The sequence below is a fragment of the Xenopus laevis genome, chromosome 1L (genome assembly GCF_017654675.1).
Source record: "Xenopus laevis strain J_2021 chromosome 1L, Xenopus_laevis_v10.1, whole genome shotgun sequence".
In the NCBI taxonomy this organism is placed as follows: Eukaryota; Metazoa; Chordata; class Amphibia; order Anura; family Pipidae; genus Xenopus; species Xenopus laevis.
The window spans coordinates 58,427,254-58,447,859 of NC_054371.1; the positions used below are offsets into that span (position 1 = coordinate 58,427,254).

The 20,606-nt window shown below is 41.7% G+C and overlaps 1 protein-coding gene across 2 annotated transcripts in view; it reads right to left on the reverse strand.

Moving 5' to 3' along the window:
• tmem131l.L (transmembrane 131 like L homeolog) overlaps window positions 1-6,995 on the reverse strand; it is a 74,290-nt gene extending 67,295 nt beyond the window's left edge. The window contains exons 1-2 of one of the 2 annotated variants that reach the window (XM_041589443.1): window positions 6,740-6,995; window positions 5,591-5,661 (exon numbers count right to left, since the gene is read on the reverse strand). In XM_041589443.1, the coding sequence (XP_041445377.1) occupies window positions 5,591-5,661; window positions 6,740-6,857 (189 nt within the window). In that variant the 5' untranslated portion in view covers window positions 6,858-6,995. The remainder of the gene's footprint in view (window positions 1-5,590; window positions 5,662-6,739) is intronic. The other variant, XM_018231343.2, reaches the window with a different exon arrangement.
• Window positions 6,996-20,606: the final 13,611 nt, after the last annotated feature.

Here is a 20,606-nt window from a genome sequence, read left to right on the forward strand (position 1 = left end):
CTTAATGAGCTCTAACATCATGGTGTAAAGGAAAAGTTTGACCAGAACGAAAGGCAGAGGAAGATGATGCTTGCTCTTCATCAGCCAGTTCCAGAGCATCTCTAACAGCCTTGATTAATGGACTAATCATGGCAAAATCAAATAAGTGGCAATCGGCATCTCCCGAATCTTCATCTGAGGAGGAACTCGCATCACTAGCTTCTTCCTGAAGTACCTCAGAATCAGGATACCCCCGATAAGTTACTCTGCCTGAAGTAACTGAAGACACTTCCTGGGACACCGCTTGATTAATCTATGACATGACGTCGGATTGAGAAAAGGTCGAACTTCCGGCTGCTTCATTCAAACACGCCTGGCACAACCTTTTATTTGGCAGAGGAGGCTCTGAACATGCTAGGCAGGATCCCAAATCCTCAGCAGATGCACTTGGCCCTGGGGAAGAGGCCTTCTTTTATTTTGCCTTCTTTTATTTTGCCTTGGATCTAGCAGATTTCATCACTGCCAATGAAGGAAATAAAAGTAGTTAAGAGATCATTAGGGGGTGGTTCTCTCTTTTTTTTTTTTTTTACCTCAACCTGAGGGGTAGACTTGCGAGGGTGGTGGCTGGTAACCCAGAAAAAATGCCTACAACAAAACAAAATAAAACTGGGACTAAACAACATTAGCCCCCACAGGCATCACTCCAGTCACCTTATTTACAAAGAAGGAAGCGGTTCCAGCCTCAGGCCTGGGCAGAAGAATGGCCACTTGCTGTCCTTCTTTTAAACTACTGCGCTAACTAACTTCCGCCACCCTCCCCCAAAAATTACGTATCCTGCTCCTGTGCTGTCGCGCGCAGGAGGTAGGACCCAGTATGCAATGGCTGCCGATAGCATTTCCGCATATCGGGTAAGCCGCCGAATGGGCGAACATGGAGCATTTGAGCACCGCACCAATCACCATGCAGATGCTGCTTTATGCGGACTGCCACCAGGTCTCAGAGACGAGAGGACAGGTAAGGGATCGGACCCTACCGCAAGTAAGCATCCATGCGAGGAAAAAGGCTTTCCAGCCAAAAAAATCTCTTGTTCCAGACCGCATTTCGCAGGCCCATACTACCCTCCAGGGAAAAAGAAACAGACTCCGTTCCAAAGGTATGGGTGAAGAAGAACTAAAAAAAAAAAAGACACGGGTGAGTTCCTTTGGATGTTATTTAATAACTTTGTGGGAGGGGTACTTCCTGAGGGTCAGGGGAGGAGCTATCCCGGAGAGTGCGGATATGGAGAGGGCCAGGGAAAATTGCATCCGGATAGAGCATATATACCATATATGATTTCTCTATTTTTAGCAGCACTGGCCCAAACAGTGCAGTTCTCACCAACTTCAACATTTGATCAGAAACACACTTGCTGTATTTGAGAAAAAAAAAACCTAGCATGTGCAGCTGCTGCACGTTCATTTACAGGAAGTTCTCAGCTAAACGCTTTCGCAAAAAACACAACATACATACTAACTACAGAGTAATGTTTAATCGGATCCATGGTAGAAGATCTTTGATAAGGGGCTTAAAGGGGTAGTTCGCCTTTACGTTAACTTAGTATGTTATAGAATGACCAATTTGAAGAAACTTTTCAAGTGGTCTTCATTATTTATTTATTTATTTTATATATTTTTTAAAATAGTGGAACGTCAATTTTACAGCCCCTGATTTTAAGTTTTTCCTCATTTTACATTGTTGTTTTGTGGTCCTACCTATATACTATGTATAATACATTTCCCTAATTTTACATTTTCCTGGCTTTTACACCATTTTTTTCTGGTCCCCTGCAAAACGTAAAATGGGGGTTCTACTGAATTGGTCCTCTTCTTCTGACTCTTGCCAGTTTTCCCCATATAAAAACAAAAGCTCTGTAAGGCTACATATGTATTGTTATTGCTACTTTTTTAATCATTAATTTTTCTATATAGGCCCTCTTCTATTAATATTCCAGTCAATGCATGGTTGCTAGGGTAATTTGGACTTCCGAAACTGCAAATTAAAGAGCTGCTGAATAAAAAGTCAAATAACGCAAAAACTAAGAATCATGAATGAAAACCAATAGCAAATTGTCTCACACACTCTCTACACCATACTTAGAGGTAACTCAAAGGCAAACAAAGCCTTTAACTGGCTGTTTGGAAGAAATCAGTAACTATTAAACAATATCGATGGATACAGAACACGGCTGTGACAGGCAGGCCAATGTAACAATGAAAATACTGGAGCATTGCTGTTATATATTGCTTTTCTTCGTAGGACTGTGCAGAAATAATATGGTTGGTAACAATAGGTGTCTCAGAAGCTTGCTCAAGTGGCAAGACATGGTTAGAAATATTTAAAAGACAACATAGTAAACCTTAATAATAAGAAGAAGAAGAACTGTTCTATGTGAAAGGGCTGAAGAAAGGATTTGGGGGCCTGTAGCAGCGAGGCAACAGTAAGCGTGCTGTTTTCTTTGTGTGACATCTCTCACTATACACAAACTGTCTGGGGGAGGGGGGCGACGCTTTCTGGCTGTACGAGCATGCACACAATGGCATCTCCCAGGCAATTTCATCAAACAAAGGTGATCACCATTACACATGGATGGAAAGGCTTTACGCTCACTCAGTGCAGCCTATGCGTGGATTCCCTGTAATGTGTCACCAGGGTCAGCACCTGGCCAGAAGACTAAAAAAAGGAAAGAGGAAGCGAATACTAAAACTGAAATACAAAAGAGGCATGTGAAAGAGAATGCCTACACAGACACTAAAAATATGTTTATTTATTTGTGAGTGAAAGCACACAGCAAAGCCTGCTGAGACAATTAACATTCTTTTGCAGAAAGGGTAATGGCAAATGGGGTGTTTTGTCACGGTGACTCCAAGAAAATTACCTGAATTCAATAGGGAATTTGGGGGTGTTATGGCACCTGCAGGAGTGTGATTCCCTGTGGGTCGAAAAACTCCCTATGTGCCATTGCACTAAGGAGACAAAGGAAATATACATATCTTTGAGTAACGGCACACCAAGGAATATAAGAAACAAAAAAGTAAACTAAATCAAGGTTTCTTTAATTTAGTATAAATAAACCTTGATTTAGTTTACATTTTATGTTATGGTTGTTATATTCCTTGGTGTGCCATTATTTGAAGATATACATATAATGAACTGGCACCCAGGCATTCTTTAACTTATGGTAGTGAGTTCCACTGGCTAACAGATCTTTCTGTAATTTGGATTTTCCTACCTTAAGCCTACTAGAAAATCATTTAAACATCAAATAAACCCAATAAGCTGGTTTTGCTTCCAATAAGGATTAATTATATCTTAGTTGGGATCAAGTTCAAGGTACTGTTTTATTAGTATAGAGAAAAAGAAAATAGTTTTAAAAGAAATTGGCTTATTTGGATAATATGGAGTCTATGGGAGACAGCCCTCCTGTAATTTGGAACTTTCTGGATAATGGATCCCATACCTGTACTGAAAGGTGCAACAAGAAATGGTGCCTGGCATGACAGGCTCTACATGTTGGCCTTATGTTCTGACCCTACTCATAATAGGAAACTAATCTTGACACCACTCATCATCCTCTTTAAAAAAAAACACAGGCCAAAAGGCTGAACACCTTTGCATTAAAACAAGGCACCCAATAATACATGATAGAGCACAATTGGCCATATACTCCTCAACATCAAGTTTTGCTGCCACTTAAAATCATTTAAAATAAAATTTAAGTCATGGTGATGCCGTCTGCCTGGAACAGGTCTCCCTCCACCCTAACATAATCTCATCTGACAGTGTGTGGGTGCTGCAGGCGGCCTTGGCTGGGCAGCTGTCATGAGGCCCTCCTCCCTTGTTGGCTGCTGGGTGCAGAGCAGAGGCAGGGTTTGTCACCCATACAGTCTGGCACAATGCTATCTCTGCTAAAGTTAGCGATCCTGTATGGGGGGGGCTGTCTGATGCACTTGTCACATTTGTTCCTTTCCTTCCATTGTCTGCTCTGAACAACATGCTGCTTTGTGTGTTACCTCAGAGGAAGCGTGGAACTCATGCATGCATTTGCAAATAAAAGAAGAGCTCAAGCCGTTGTGAACTACAACTCCCTAAATTCCCCAACAAGTAAAGCTGGAAGGTTGACATCCCAGGCATAAAAGGAATTTATGATGATCTAGGCACCTTCCCTAGCACAAATACCTTTCTTTAAAAACAGTGCCTCTGCGATACAAATGCCGAAATCCTTCACATGGGGCTGCCCAAAGATATTGTTTACCAGGTTCAAATGCACAATAGCGACAGTGTTATGGCTTATTGAGTCCACACAAAGTGGGTGTCACCTGTCAAATCACACTCATATTTTGCAATAATGGTGGGCAGGTTGTTACACAGAAAAGAATGGTGGGAGTCCATTCAAAGTCCACTTGACCAGAACACAATTGTTTTAATATTACATGTCAGATACAGCCATTAACCATGACATGTAATTAAACGACAAAATGATTTACTTACGTTTTATGCAAATCTTAATTAAAATAGCCCCCTCTGTAGCTGGTCCGTACAGAAGCGGGAGTGTGCCTATTGTTTGCAGAGAGGATGCCCAGTTTGTTTATAGGCAACAATATCCTGTGTCACATAGACATATCTCATGCGGGGAGTTCATGATCACACAAAGCAAGCTTTAGTTACTACTATAGAGACAGATGAATAGCAAAATAAAACACTGTGACTCTAGGATGCCTGTCAATGTTTATAAAGCCATCATTGCTACTAGAAAATAGATATTATAATTATAACTACCCTACATTCTCTCATATGGTTATGACAGCTAGGGGCAGATGTATTAAGGGTCGAATATCGAGGGTTAATTAACCCTCGATATTCGACTAGGAACTAAAATCCTTCGACTTCGAATATCGAAGTCGAAGGATTTAGCGCAAATGCTGCGATCGAAGGATTATTCCTTCGATCGAACGATTAAATCCTTCGAATCGAACGATTCGAAGGATTTTAATACAACGATCGAAGGAATATCCTTCGATCAAAAAAACTTAGGCAAGCCTATGGGGACCTTCCCCATAGGCTAACATTGACTTCGGTAGCTTTTAGCTGCCGAAGTAGGGGGTCGAATTTTTTTTAAAGAGGCAGTACTTCGACTATCGAATGGTCGAATAGTCGAACGATTTTTAGTTTGAATCGTTCGATTCGTAGTCGATGGTCGAAGTAGCCCATTCGATGGTCGAAGTAGCCCAAAAAACACTTCGAAGTTTTTTTACTTCGAATCCTTCACTCGAGCTTCATGAATCGGCCCCCAAGAGTCTGCATATTGGACAGCCCTGATATAAAGTATTACACTCCCTACTCCAAGCCACTATTCACCTATTATACTAAGTGAAAATTAAATAATATTAGAGCTACTGGGTGCCTCGATCACACCTCTAAAAGCATGGAAAAATGTACTTCAAACAATCTCTAAAGACTGACGGTAATAAGGTGCATAATATAGCAACTAGTTAAATTAATTTAGGGATATTAGCATGTTTATTGAATAAGATCTTGCAAGCTCTGCTGCTGACCAAACACCTTGGCTCTTACCTGAGAGTGAAGCATCAGCTCTGCCTCTTCAGCTTGCCAGAGCTCCACCATGCTGGGAACTGGTTCAATCACTAGGGGTTCACAAACAAAAGAAAGCATTTCAGTTGTGTTGCACGGCAAGAAGACAGGAGATATCAACATAGGCCAAAACTCATACACTCAATGTGTTTAGGTGCAAAAACTTGACAGTGACTGGCAGCTGCTGTTGTACCACTGCCAAATAAAGGATCAAAACCTGGGCCACCATTACAGCTGCCAATTTTTCTGGAAAGATAAAATACAGACTCACTATCTGTACCTTTCTTCCCTATTCATATACATGGAAATGAATGTATTGATCATTGGTACAGCCAGATGACAACCCTAAACTTTGCTGGTATTTTTTTATTTTTATTGTGAGGCTGTTGTTGTTTAGCTAGAACTTCCAAGCTCCACTCAGAGATGAATGCTGCCGAGGATTGGACACTACTACAATAAGGTTTCTACTTTAAAAGCCAAAGGTTCATGGATGAAATAAAATAATATCTATGGGCTTCTCAAATCTTCAGTTCTCTTTTATCCAAGCTGTACACAAATCGTAGAGGAAACAGGGCTGAACAGTAAGGGACCAGTGCTGCAGCCAAACAAAGCACCAAGCCCAGCAATGTAACAGATCCAAGGGGGAGATGGCAAGAAATGTGGTACCCCATGCCGACGCTACCACAGAATGTGCCTCACAAATCTCTCTGGCAGACAAAACTGTCACAATCCAAGGGTTCATATGGCCACAGCCTTGCCAGCAGAAGCCACAGCTACATGACTTGCAGGAGGACATGGCCTCAATGACAAAAGACAAAGTGCCAGATAGAAATATACAATTAAAGGCCTTTGTTTGCTTCCCTGAGCAGAGAAGCAGCAGCAGAGCTTAGAACAAGCTTCGCCTGGCAAGGACTGCTCTCCAGTTGCTGTTGCTGGACTACATCTCCCAGCATAGCAAGATTGCAAGACTGTAGCGGGTGCTGATGGGAGTTGTAGTCCAATAGCAGCTGGAGAACCTCTGGATGAAGCCTCTCTCTCCAGACAGCGAGGAGGCGTGCACCTATCCTCGATCTCTATTGTGTGCTGCTTCTTCTTCTTCCTCCTCCTCGTTCCCTCGCGTTGTTTCCTCACCTTGTCCCCCTCCTTGCCGAAAGCAGGGCAATAGGACGTGGAAAACCCCCAGCAAGATGTTGACTGTAGTGGCAGTGGAGCACTCGCTGGCCCTGAGCGGGTAGAGCAGCCCCGCCATGCTGCCCCTCTTGCTCGGGCTCCTGCCTCTGCGCTCGCTCGGGTGTCAGCAGAAGCAGCAGTGCGGGCGGGCCCGTCGTGCACACGTGGGTCTGTAGCCTCCTCTCTGTAAGTGTGTGCGTGTGTATGAGCGCGTCCCTTACACCCCTGCTACATACGGAGCATGCGCTGTTCTGTCACTGTGCCACTGGGCGGCGCTCATTTATTTGTAAAAGCTAAAGCTCAGGTTGGTGTGGGGTTGTTGAGCTGCAGATTTGCAGCGGTGTGAAGGTGGCGGTCACCTGATAGTAGGACACTAAGGCTAGAGAGAGGCCTGGGGCTCTTGCTGCAAAAAAAAAACACTGTAACTGAGTTCACACGTCATTCCTTCAATACGTGGCACACTAGTTATTATCTGTGCCTGACGCTCTAATGGAACAGGGTGTGTGGATTGTAGGGAATACATTGCATGGAGTCGCCAAACAGCAGGGGTGTCATTAGTTCTAATTAGCTACAGGTCATTGCGACTCTTCCCGAGCATGAAAGAATCAACATGGACGCGCCACACGAATCATTTAGCTCTGGTAACCACTGGCCTATTTATCATCCTGTGTGAAACATCACTGGTCATGTCGCCATAGCAACCGATTGGCTCTTTTGCTTTCGTTTTCTTGCTTGTAGATGACTGTTCAAATGTAATCCCTGATTGGTTTCTGTGGGCAACATCACCGGTGATAGGATTGCCACATTTCCTGGAAAAAAATACCGGCCTTCCTATATATTTATCTTTTTTTCCCTATTAATAACATTGGGATCAGCCATCATTTTTACCCGCCACGCCACTAAAATACCGGCCAGGTGGCAACCGGTGATGATTTTCTCCACAGTTTTCCACTATTAGTGTACAAGGAAGAGCTTCACAGCGATGGACTGTCTCATTGGCAAGTGGGCCTTTTTGTGGTGTATGTATAGAAGAAGCAGACAGCGGAAACAGGTCTGGACTGAGAGTCAAAATAGGCCCTGGCATTCCAAGTATTCAGAAGCCCAAATAGTCCTTCACCAGCCCACTAAATAGTGACTGTCTATGGGACATTACAGCAGCCCCTCTGGCATTTGCCAGAACCCACAGGTTGCCAGTCCGGGCCTAAGCAGACCCCACAGTCTCTCAGGGTGGGCCCGGACTGTGGGGTTTGCTTCCTCTATAGCTAATACAAAACCCCTCCTCCCCAGCCACTTTCTTACCTGCGGTGAGGAAGGGGGACTAGGGTTGCCACCTGGCCAGTAAAAATGATGGTTGATCCCAATGTTATTAATAGTGAAAAAATATAAATATATAGGAAGGCCGGTATTTTTTTCCAGAAAAGGTGGCAACTCTAAGGGGGATGCAGGGCGGGACAGGAAGTGGGCGAGAGGATGGGGATCAGAGTGCGCCAGGACCCTCTGAAGATTTTTATTGCAGGGGAGCCAGCACACTCTAGTTACGCCACTGGGGCCTTCATATGCACTTGAGAAGTAACTGGACCCATTGGAAAATCATTCTAGGGCCCTACAGTATAAATGTCCATTGCTCACTGTTGCAGGCTCTGGTTCAGGGGCATAGGTCCCTAAATACATCATAGTGTACCCCCAATACTCATTAGGTACCTCATGGTTGCCTCTCTGTGTGCTCTAGTTTATACCTGTAAAGAAGGCTGATTAGCATATGGCAAAGAGAGTATTCTCCTGGGTTGTCAGCATCTTATGGGCCTCTTGGAGCACGCATTTGTACTTAATTGAAATTTTTATTATAAACATATAGTTGCTGATCTGCAGTTGCTAGTGTCCTAACAATTGCCTAAGGCTGGGGGGTAAGTTGTGGTTCAATAAGATACAAATTGGACTTCCCTGAGCTCCATTACAGTCTTGTTCCTCAAACTGAATCCCCAGCCTTCCTTCAGTGCCAGGGCTTCCATTGGTTTCTCACGCTGCCCATACTGTATGTTGTGCCTGAGCACAAATGAAACTTATCACTAGTAAATCCTATTGGCATCATTGGAGCCGTTTTATCTTCTAACAGCTTCAGGCCATTGTTTAATAGCTCAGCTGCAAATAGGGTTGCCACCTTGCCAGTAAAAATTATGCTTGATGCCAATGTTATTAATAGGAAAAAATGGCAAGAATAAAGGAAGGCCAGAAAAGGTGGCAACCCTAGGTGCAAATATCAGTTCCACTGCAAACCAGGCCCGGACTGAGATTGAAAATAGGCTCTGGCATTTCAAGTACAAAACAAGTGGCCAGAGCAACCCCCCACCAGCCCACTACATATTGACTGTCTATGGCATCTTACCGCAGCCCATCTGCCATTTGCCACAATCCACAGATTTCCAGTCAAGACCTGGTGCTAACAGTAACCTAATGCAACCAATCACATTGCTATGATCTGCTTATACAGTAGCATTAAAATATTGGCTGCACAGTCTTGCAAAGTAGCTATTGGTTATAGCCACCATTAAGGTTAACTGTCATTTAAAACTGTCCCTTATAAATGCACACATCCATGTAAACTCTGTAAATCAAAGGCAGCAAAGTCTCTATGTTATATGTCATAACAAATCCTTTTTTTTTTCAGAATGTGACACTCCCAGTTGCCACTCCCTTGTTTTCACTTATGAACACAAATAGGCAGGAACAGATCCAAACAGAAAGAAGCATTTTTCTCCCCTGCATTGCCCAGAAGAAAAGATCAGGGGGATAATGCTTATACTTGGATTGAAATGACTATGTCTGTTTACTGCAACCACCTATCTAAGATACAATATGTTATGGTTACAGTTACTGTATCTCATATCTATTATGGTAAATGCTCTGTAGGCACTTTTAGACTATTGTTTTTTTCCTTGACAAAATAGTTTGTAACTTGCAACACATTTCCATACCTTCAATTAGGTTGAAGATATAGTTGTAGGCAGTACATTGTCACCATTTTCATTAATACTGTACAGTACATATTCGCAAAACTAGAAAAACACCTGGACAATTGTAGTTAAAACAGCTTGTCCCATTTTTCTCCCAGGTTGTTGCACTCTCTCAGTGAACTGCAACTTCCTACGTGTATGCTGATAGCTGTAGTAATGTGGGCAACAGTGGGAGACAGCCAATATAAGTATATTTTATTCTGCAAATATAAAAGTTGTCTGGTTACAAGAAAACCGAATAAAGTGTCTGTTGAACAGCACCCACCTTTAAAAACAAATCTTTTGCATTCATAAAGTGCAATGGAATTTACATCACAAACCATCTTTAGGGTGGTGGTAGATGAGGCTACTGGGGGAGATTATTCACCCAGCGCCTCTTCTTCGGGTGACTGATCTCCCCTAAAAGCCTACCCACCGGCTAGTATGTAAATCACCGACAGGATGGCACTCGGAACACTTCGTTTCCAAAGTTGCAACTTCGGGCAACTTTGGAAAACGAAGAGTTCCGAGTCCCATCCCGCCGGTGATTTACATTTCAGCCAGCGGGAAGGCATTTAGGGGAGAACAGTCACGCCGATTTACTAATGGTTGCTTCGTAATTTCGCTAGCGAAAGAGATAGACTCTAGTGGTACTTCGCTTCCTAACGCCTGGCAAATTTGTGCTCTGGTGAATGGACGTAACTACGCAAATTCACTAAGATGCAGATTTTACAGAACGTTAACTCTTGTGCCAGACTTGCCTTTGCCACCTGAGACTTGGCGAAGTGCAATAGAGTAGATAGGAGTTCCTCAAAATTTAGTTGAAAAATTGGAAAAAGTCCCAAAAACGCTGGTGTTTTTTTCAGCTCTGCAAAAGAGCCTAAAAATGTTTTGGGGTAACCTGCTCCCCCATACATTTCCTAACATATGACACATAAACTATACACTGGGCTCATGTGTAGGGCAATATAACAACTCTATTTTATTTTATTAAAGTTCCCTGAGCTTGTGTAGTGTAATGTATTTCCTGCAACATATATGTCCATTCAACTTTAACTTCCCGCCTTATGCAAATTAGGCAATGCTAGCGCAACTTCACTTTGTTTGGCGCAGTAATGCTAGCACAACTTCATCAGCGTTCGGCGCCCTGGACGCAACTTTTAGTGAATTAGCGTTGTCCTGGTGAATCTACACCAGGCGAAGTGTTGCAATGTAAGCAAAGCCGTCACTGGCGAATTTTCGGAGGTTAGTAAGTTTGCCCCGGGGAGTATTCCAACCCCTACCCTCATGATCAGGTCCACAATGAGAATTAAAATAGGCCCTGGCATTTCAGCTACACAGAGGCTTAATCAGCCCACAAAGAGACCCAAACAGCCCCCACCAGCCCACTAAATAGTGGCTTTCTATGGCACCTTATAGCAGCCCATTTGGCATTTGCCAGAACCCACAGATTGCCAGTCCGGGCCTCCTCATGATCACAGGTTGGGGTACTTTTTTGTCACAAACTTCTAAAATGGTCTGTACAATCACTGTACAGACCATAGATAACTTTGATATAAATAGCCTACTTAATGTTCTTTACCATATATCTATGGATGAGTGCAGAAGATTTGCAAATTCATCTGACATTGTTTACACCAAGAACAGGTGGAAATCATGGGGACAGTCAATTTATGCACTTAGGCAGTCCTTCTAAGCCGTCTCAGTTCAAGGCGCATCTTTTTTCTCCATGAGAAGATTATTTTATTAAAACTATGTATTTCCTTTCATTCACATAGCTGTGAGAACAAGAACATGTGCGATAACTCTAGGGAAATTAAATGAATGTCCTAATATATTTAAAGATAATTAAAATGACCATGGATTTGTCATACCCCAAATTTCCTTTTTCATACAAATTAGATCACTGGGGGACCAAGATACGTTTAATAACAGCCATTCTTATAATCTTTCCTCGTTCATCTCTTTCACTGCTCATATGGGAAGAGGAGATAGAACTGCTTTATTTATTCATGAGGACAAACCCATGAACAAAGAAAGAGATTAATGTAAATGTTTACGGTTATACCTTTATATCTCTGAAATGTATGTATATAATGAAATCAGGTCTGGACTGGGAGAAATATAACGATATAATCTTTTTAAATGATATAGCAACTTCCTTCGTACTCCACACAGCTGACATTCATATCTAGGGTTCTCACTTCTTCTGGAATAAAATGCCAACCTTGCTATATTTATATCCATTTTCCCTATTGGCATCAGGCAGCATTTTTACTAGATACCAGGAGGCAATGCTATCCATATCCTGTAATACATTTCGCCTCAAACACGCTACATTTCATTTACTCTCCCCTAGGCAGAAATGCAAGATCACTAAAGGGTGCAAGAGTGTACCCCTTAGTGCTCATCCATAGAGCACTTTTGCCTGGGGTAATGGATGCCGTGTGTACCTTGTGCCAGATAAAAAGAGGGCAATAGGTGCAGAACACAGCATCAGAGTGTGCAGACATAGGGCAGTAAAGACAAGGGTCCATTGTGCTGCTTCCTAACTTGCATGTCTAAATGATGGGCAAGTTACGGGGCGGGAGATGTAGCCTACATGACTCTTCCTTCTGGCACTCAAGAATGCCACTGAAGAACACAGGCATCATTGTACTTGTTGGGGTAGCCATAGGTCTCTGTGCTTTGGGGTAATGTAATAAAAGGCACTAAGTATTCCCAAGAGCAGCAACCCATATCAACAAATCAGCAGGTAGCATTTACACACATCTTATTGGTTGCTATGGGTTACTGTTCCTGGGCAAACTTTGTGCCTTTTATTACATATGGGGGTTAAGTTTTAAGGTCCATACACCACCACACAACAATATATACAGCAAAGAATCATGTGTATTATCTTCTACTATAAAGCATAAGTATAAATAAAGTCGACTTGGGGAACCCTGCATGAAAAAGCATGTTCTTATGTGTCAAAACCTCAGACCTGATAATAGTGTTTCTAATAAATCATCTCTACTACATTCATGTTAATGGATAAATAACAGGACACTCCTTACAGGCTAGTTGGGATTAGTGCAAGGGTGCCATAAAGGCAGATGATGATTAGTAGATCTCAAGAGAACTCAGTTAGTTTACTCTTCTGTTTGCTTTTTCTGACAAATGAATGTATTGTTATGTTTCCCTTGTCAAGGCAGCCTTGCAAGGTGCACTAAATATCCAAGGGCACCAGAAGATTAAGGGCATAGACACACGCTCAGAATCGGGGAAGTTAGGCGAGATGCCACACGGATCACTTCGTTTTCAGAAGTCACCCGAAGTTAGCAACTTCAGACGACTTCGGAAAACGAAGCACTCGGAGTGGCATCTCGCCGGCGATTTACATTCTAGCAGGCGGGAAGGTAGTTCGAGAAGATTTGTCGATGGGCAACAATCTCCCCGATTCTGAGCATGTGTCTCTGCCCAAAGGGAAATGTTCAGGATCCAAGAGTTTCCACAGGGAACTGAACCAGGATCTATAGCAAGAGATCTGTGTTAAAGACATCCTCATGCAATAGGGGTGATAGACCTGTATATCAGTAAAGTCTGGACTCCTGATTTAGTGTCTCTTGTTCACCACATCATGTTCAGAATTTGGTTCCAAAATATAGGTGTCGATACAAAAGAGCGCAGAAGTTCTGCTGCAAAACTGCCTTTATTAACATAACATGTTTCGAGCACCAAGGCTCTTTATCAAGTGTATACACATGTAACGTGTTGTGTTAATAAAGGCACTTTTGCAGTAAAACTTCTGCGCTGTTTTGTATCAACACCTATATTTTGGAACCACTATTGATGGCTTTGGATGGAAGCAACGTGCTGTGATACCAGAATTAAACCACAGAGGAAAAAGTACCAGTTTATTGCATTCACAACATGTTCAGAATTTGTCCATGACATCCATATAGAGTATATGAAATCATCACATTGCCTAAGAAAGTCCCTGAGGAAGAACTGCAGAAATACATTGTGACTAATGGCTTTAACTACATATATGTTCTGACTAAGCTTCCATAACTACCATGCTGAAATACCAGAGACAAACTTCAGAGACAGAGGACAACTGTAAAAATAAAAGCAGTAGTAAAATAAATGACCAACCACTCAATCCAGAAATACAACAATATAAAAGGCTACTCTGCCACAAAATGTCAACAGACATGACACACAATAACAAACCTCATGTATTTTATGCAATACACAAACCAAATCATAAACAAAAAAAGTCTACAACCATCTCGAGCAACCAAGCAAAGAAATATATACAACCCGGCCCCACAACTACAGTTGGGGTATGTTTAAAGGGGGTGTTCACCTTTTAATGAACGTATGTTGTAGAGAGTAATATTGTGAGACAATTTGAAATTGGTTTTCATTTTTTATTATTTATGTTTTTTCAGTTATTTGGCTTTTAATTCAGCAACTCTCCAATTTCATCTGGTTGCTAGGGTCCAAATTAACATAGCAACCATGGAGAGGGTTAAACATCATCTTTCTCATACAACATCCCTCGAATATTAGATGAAAGAAGGTTTGGCTGTATGAGAATGGTGTAGTTGTAAAATTCTCTTCTGAAGGTGTTGTAATGGCAGATGCAATTTATACTTACAAAATTATGTCATTTTGGCATGTGAGAAAAGGATATTTTCCCTTTCTGCACTAAACTGGAGACAGCATCGGAGTTTCTTTTAACCCATTATTTTTAACCCATTATATGATTTATAGGAATTAATTGTACAATGGATTCATATTTGCATGCCAGCAATGTCATCATCTACTATGTATGTTACTCCAGTGTTCCCATCTGCCCCTACCAAGAGCAGTGGAATTCAAATTCAGGAGACCAGTTTCAGACTGGGTCTATTAGGGCCTTCCAGAGAAGTCAGCATTTTGCAGCTAAACGAATTGGAATGATGGCGTTATACGTATAAATTGGTACTTCTGCAATAAAAGGAGACTGTGATGTCCATCTGTGCAGGTCTGGACTGGGAGTCAAAATAGGCCCTGGCATTCCAAGTACATAGAGGCCCAAACAACCCCACACCAGCCCAGTAAATAGATACCTGCAATGGCACCTTGCAGCAACCCCTCTGGCATTTGCCAGAACCAACAGATTGCCAGTCCGGGCCTGCATCTGTGTCTAGGGAAGGACTTTTTTTTAGCAGCAAAAGGGAAGGTCTGTTAGGCCCACTCTCATCACCACTTTGCCTGACCGTTGGATAACGGATCCTATACCTATATATATATATTCAGCACGTTGAACTAGTTATAACATTTTTTGTTTTAATTTCTTTTTATTGGCCTGCTGTCCCAGTCTGAGAGGCCTCTGTAGGTCAGCAGATATATGTGCAATATATATCAGTGTCAGGAAACATTGTAGCGCAAATATTGTAAAGAGGAAGCATGAGTATAGTCAATTATTTACTGTAACCATGTGAACGCATTGCGTCTGGATCCTCCCATGGCAACAGGCAAAGCATTAAATTGGAAATATTCAAGACGATAACATCCCATCCTATTATTATTTATGCAGTAACCTAGAATACAATTAAAGGGCATTGCGAAAATGATAATTTACAGTATGCTGAATCTCACTGAAATAAGAAACATTCTAAATATAATCATTTTAACATTCTGAACCATTTATCTGTTTTTTAAATAAAGTTACTCTGCAGTCTCCCTTTCAGCAGCCTTTCTCTCTTCATGCAGTAGGTGGAGTCCATTTTTGATTGACAGGTCATTCTTCAAGGGGGGGGGTTGCACCTTTTGCAAAGAAGACGTATTATTAGAGCTCTTTCAGAATTACTGGCTCTGATGGAAATTCTCTGCATGCACTCTGCAGCATCTGCAGTTTGCAGAAAAAACACATCCTTGTGCCACCTGCACCTTTGTGCAATGTAATTTTTGGATGCAAATTGCCATGTTTTTTTAATAACAATCCAGTGCTATTTACAAGATTTCCAGATTCACTGAAGGTGCCTGTTAGGTTGCAGGTGATGTCATTTGAAAAGCACCAATATATGCTGGAGATGTACGCAACAACTAGGCACCATTCTACACATCTTCTGGGCAGGCCTGGACTGGCAATCTGTGGGTTCTGGCAAATGCCAGAGGGGCTGCTGTAAAATGCCATAGAAAGTGACTACTAAGTGGGATGGTGTGGGCTGTTTGGACCTCTGTGTACTAGGAATGCCAGGGCATGAATCCCAGTCCAGTCCTGCTTCTGGGAATGTCCCAATATTCAGCATTTCTGGACTCAGATCTTGGGAGTGTGTAACAACCAATTACAATTGGATATACCTGCCAATCCGGCTGCAATCCTTCTCTATCATAATATGGCCTCTGTTTCTTCCTACAAGAAGTCTTTTATGCAATTTGCTTTAAATGCAGCCAAAATACTGATCCCTCGCAAATGGAAGAGCACTATTTCACCTACACAAGCTGAATGGGTACAGGAAATGGAAGAGTTACGCAAATTTGAGGAAATCCATGCTAAAACATTGGGCCACTTGGCACCTCTGGATACAATACTTGGATCCTAATGTATAGGGACACATTGGACGATATCTCTGAAAAACCATTTCTAACTTGCACTATTGACCATTGCTACTGCAATTCAACAGTGGACTGACACTGTGCTGTATAATGTTATGACTGATAGAATGTAGTAGTTTATACTTTGTATATCTTAGGATGTTAGCTTTAACTACAAGCTTGTCTCTAATGAGTAACCTATCTCTTGCTTTGCCTAGTCCTTCCCCCTCTCCCCCCCCCGGCCCTAGTTTATTCCCGGTTATTCTTGGTTCCTGATCAAAACGCGACGTAAGCATAGACAGCGGACAGTATATTTCAAACAGTCTCAGTACGAGTGATGTATGCAGTAGTTTTTCTACTAAGAGGCTGTCTATACATTGTGTAAATATGTGAAGCTAGGGTTACGGTGCTACAGAAATACAATGTTATGTTAGAAAGCAAGATGTGAGTACTGTAATCATGTACACCTTGACTGTTATGCATACAGTTGTGGGTATTTGTACATTTATACACGGTATTTGTGTTTCGATTTTTCCTGAAAGTCAATAAAAATAAACATTTTAAAAAAAGAAAAGCACCAATATAGATATAAAGCTGCATTGGCAAGTTGTGGAACATTATTTCCCTTGCATTTGTGTCTGATTCAGTTGGTACAAGTCATTTGCAACCACACAGAACCCTAGAATTACCTCCACATTCAGGCTGGAGTTAGTTCCAGAGCACTGTAACGTTCATGTGTGCACAAGCTATCCATTAAAGCAGTCTGGACAGGCTCATTGGCAGTCTCCAAAATAAGTTGCTTGGAGCATGTAGAGTGCAGGTTTTGGATAGCAAGAATCCATACTCATGTTTCATACCTCCCAACATTTTTTGAATAGAAAGAGGGCTGAAAAAAATTGCTATGCCTAGCACGGCAACATTCTTTGACCACACCCATTTTGTGGCCACACCCCCTAATTACCATGTTCATTTTACAAAATTTGCCAGGTTATGAAAGTTCGAACACATTTCTGTGGTTTTTATGTTATTACAGTTTTGATAATGAAGGTAAATTGCCCTTTAAATTGCTGCAAGGCAGTTTCCCGAAGAAACCTGCTTATCTTCAATTATTACAATTACTTATTTGTTTATCTTAAATTGTTACAAAAGTATCCAAGTGCACCTGGTGGCTGTTCTGGGCTCTCTGCCAAACGCCAATTTAGTTAGAAGCATTGGGGTATATTTATAAAAGAGTGAAGTTAGAGATCACCACAGCGCTAGAGTGAAATTCCGCCACTCTCCATTCATTTCGAGATTTCTAAAAGAGTATTTACCAATAGGTGAAAGTGAACGTTCACCCATTGGTAAATATGCCATAGAAATGAATGGAGAACGGCGTAATTTCACTCTAGCAAACTGTGGCGATCTCTAACTTCATGTGGCCCATTGTATCTTTTTCTGACTGTTCATCGCAGGAGAAAGTCAGGAAATTTCAGTAACAATCCGGGACTGCGGGTTGAGCTGTCAAAATCAGGACTGTCCTACGAAAAATGGGACAGTTGGGAGGTATGATGTTTGCATCCACACTAGGCAGTTGCTCTGTTGTCCTGGGCAGTGTAAAGTTAGGCACACGTACCAATAATTTGGTAACTGTATGGTGATTCATCATTCCTATCTGATATCTATGTACTATAGATATTGGTCGGCTCAGGAATCTGTCAGTTATAATAATTTCATCTGCCAATACACTATGATGGCCAGTGCATGATTTGCTCTTCACTGCCTGCTTCATACTCTTTCCACAAACGATAAGAACACTAGGAAGTCTGCCATACTGTGTGGCCCCACGTAACCTCTCTGTCTATTCAGTTGTGGGCCAGTCGTCCAGGAACATTCCTTATCACCCTGTGTATGACCACCATAAAAGGAAGGGGAACAATTAGCGAGACAAACTTACAGAGAATATCCATATATTTAGGACGGCTTCTATGATGGCTCTCTAGACCAATGCTATATAGTCCAACACATCAGTGCATTTATTTCATAAAGCACATTAGGGATGCCTGGTTGTTATGTAAATGTCATCATAGGAGTGTGTATTGCAGATAAGCTTTTTTATTCATCTGAATAGCCTAGCTCCAAGCATTAAACTGAACATTGCTTTGGAGACATTAGTACAATGCACACAAAGCCCATGTGTGATATCTCTAAGCACTCACTCACAGGCTGCAGCAATAAACGGAAAGATTAATAGTTCACAGAGGCATCTAATAACTCCATGTACTATTCATTCCAAGGAATACTCGTCACATAACTGCTTTTTTTATAATCTCATTACTCTTTATACCAAATCTTTAATAGCGTTTTGTTATTTTGTGCTACGAGAGAGATTTATGCACTGGGCTTTGTTTGTTTCTCCTCAGCCAGTGGTCTTATCCGTTTCACTCTCATAGCAAAAACTCACCCCAACAACAGTATCATAAATGAGCTTTCAGATAAACTGCAATTGATTCTGCTCTGTGTCAAACCCACTTATCCTGAGAGTATATCAAACTTCTATGCCATAAAGAAAGGCAAAACTGCTGCTATTTGCCAGAAAGGAAGTATCCCCAAATTCTGGGGTCCACTGCCCCCCAGCTCCTCTAGTCCTAACACCTATACTCTCAGGGAACAGAGAACTCCAAGGCTTCTTTGATGCAGAATGACCAGTAATTATCCAAACTACCTGGAGATAATGGAACTAACTAGTCTCAATGATAGTATGATCCTGAAAATATATATCAAGGGTTATATGTATATTTGCTTCATGAGGTTTTCATTTCATTGTCAGTCTTGGCTCCTAGGTCACACCAGAGAACTTGGCATTGAGGTCCCACAGAACCATTAGATATAGATGTAATAGATGCCATATAGACATCTGGTGAAATAGGAAAAAAACTGTTGGTGATCGTCATTAGCTGTGCCCGGTTGGACCAGGGTATTCTCTCAAGCCAATTCACCCCTGGGTTTTTCTATTTTCTACTGGTGATAGAAAGATGCACCATGAAAAAACTTTCATTTCACTGTCAGGCCTAGTCACCTGCAGTGTTGGATTTTACTCAACAGTTCATTCCATTAATATGGAAGTGCAGTTAGACTGCAACTCAGATCAGGCTCAAATATATTTTAAACCAAGGACATACTTTGGGGCTCTTCTTTCAGTACTGGGCAAATTTGCTGCTTGGTTGTAGCCTTTGGCAACTAATGCAATTTTTACTTTCATTGTTCTACCTCCACCTGGTTCAAAAATACCAATTACTGATTGGCTGTTATGGGATACTGTCCAGGTACAAAATGTACCCAGTGTGAGTTTTGGATCTTAAAATTAGAAGTACTGCACATGCCGTTACTAATATACTGCATTTTCATTAGCATGATAAAGCACCAGTATTTCAGGTGCTTGATACAACTTAACCACACTTTTATCCTGATGTATTTATTTTATAAAAGGCCCCTCGAGTGCACTTTGTTCTAAATTTGCCCAAAATAAGTCCTCAGCTACCTTAAACGTTTCTGACACTATTCGTTTCTAAAGGTGGCCATAGTCGCACCGATAATATCGTATAAAACAGTTTTTCGGACGATATTCAGTGTGTGTGGTGGGAGATGAGCCGAACGATATCGGCAGAAGACTTGAATATCGGCTGGCTCGACTATCAGGCGGGCAGGAAAATTTTGATTGGGCGCTTTTGAAGGCACTTGAACATAGGCCATTGTTAGTGCTGTATCATCAGATACAGGTTGAATTCTATTGTTTCCACCTGTATATCTGATGATTCCACTCCACACATTTGTATTGAAATGAACAATCTTTCCTGGAAAGATCTTTTCCAGGAAAGATCTTAATTGTAACATCTATGGCCACTTTTGTCAGACTTTAGAGTATGGTGCCTTATGTGAAATATTACAGTGGAAACCCTTAACAAAAAAGCTACCATACAATGCAGTATACCGCTTACTCATTCAGTGCATATTTATGGAAGGATATAAAATAATAACCCTTTTATTGTGTTGTGCATCAGAAGAAAGATGATCGATCCGACTCCCTATGTTTCATGTGGTGCCCTCTGGAGTTACATGTGCCACTCCCAAAGCCAAGCCTTGTAGGTTTTCTGCCTCTGATTACTTTGATTTGTCAGAACTGGACATGGCCTTTAAAGGGATACTATAAAAGGAATGCACGTGTTATATTCTAGTAATCAAGGGCATATGAGTGAGGCAGCAGTTGAATGATGGCTGCCTCTAGT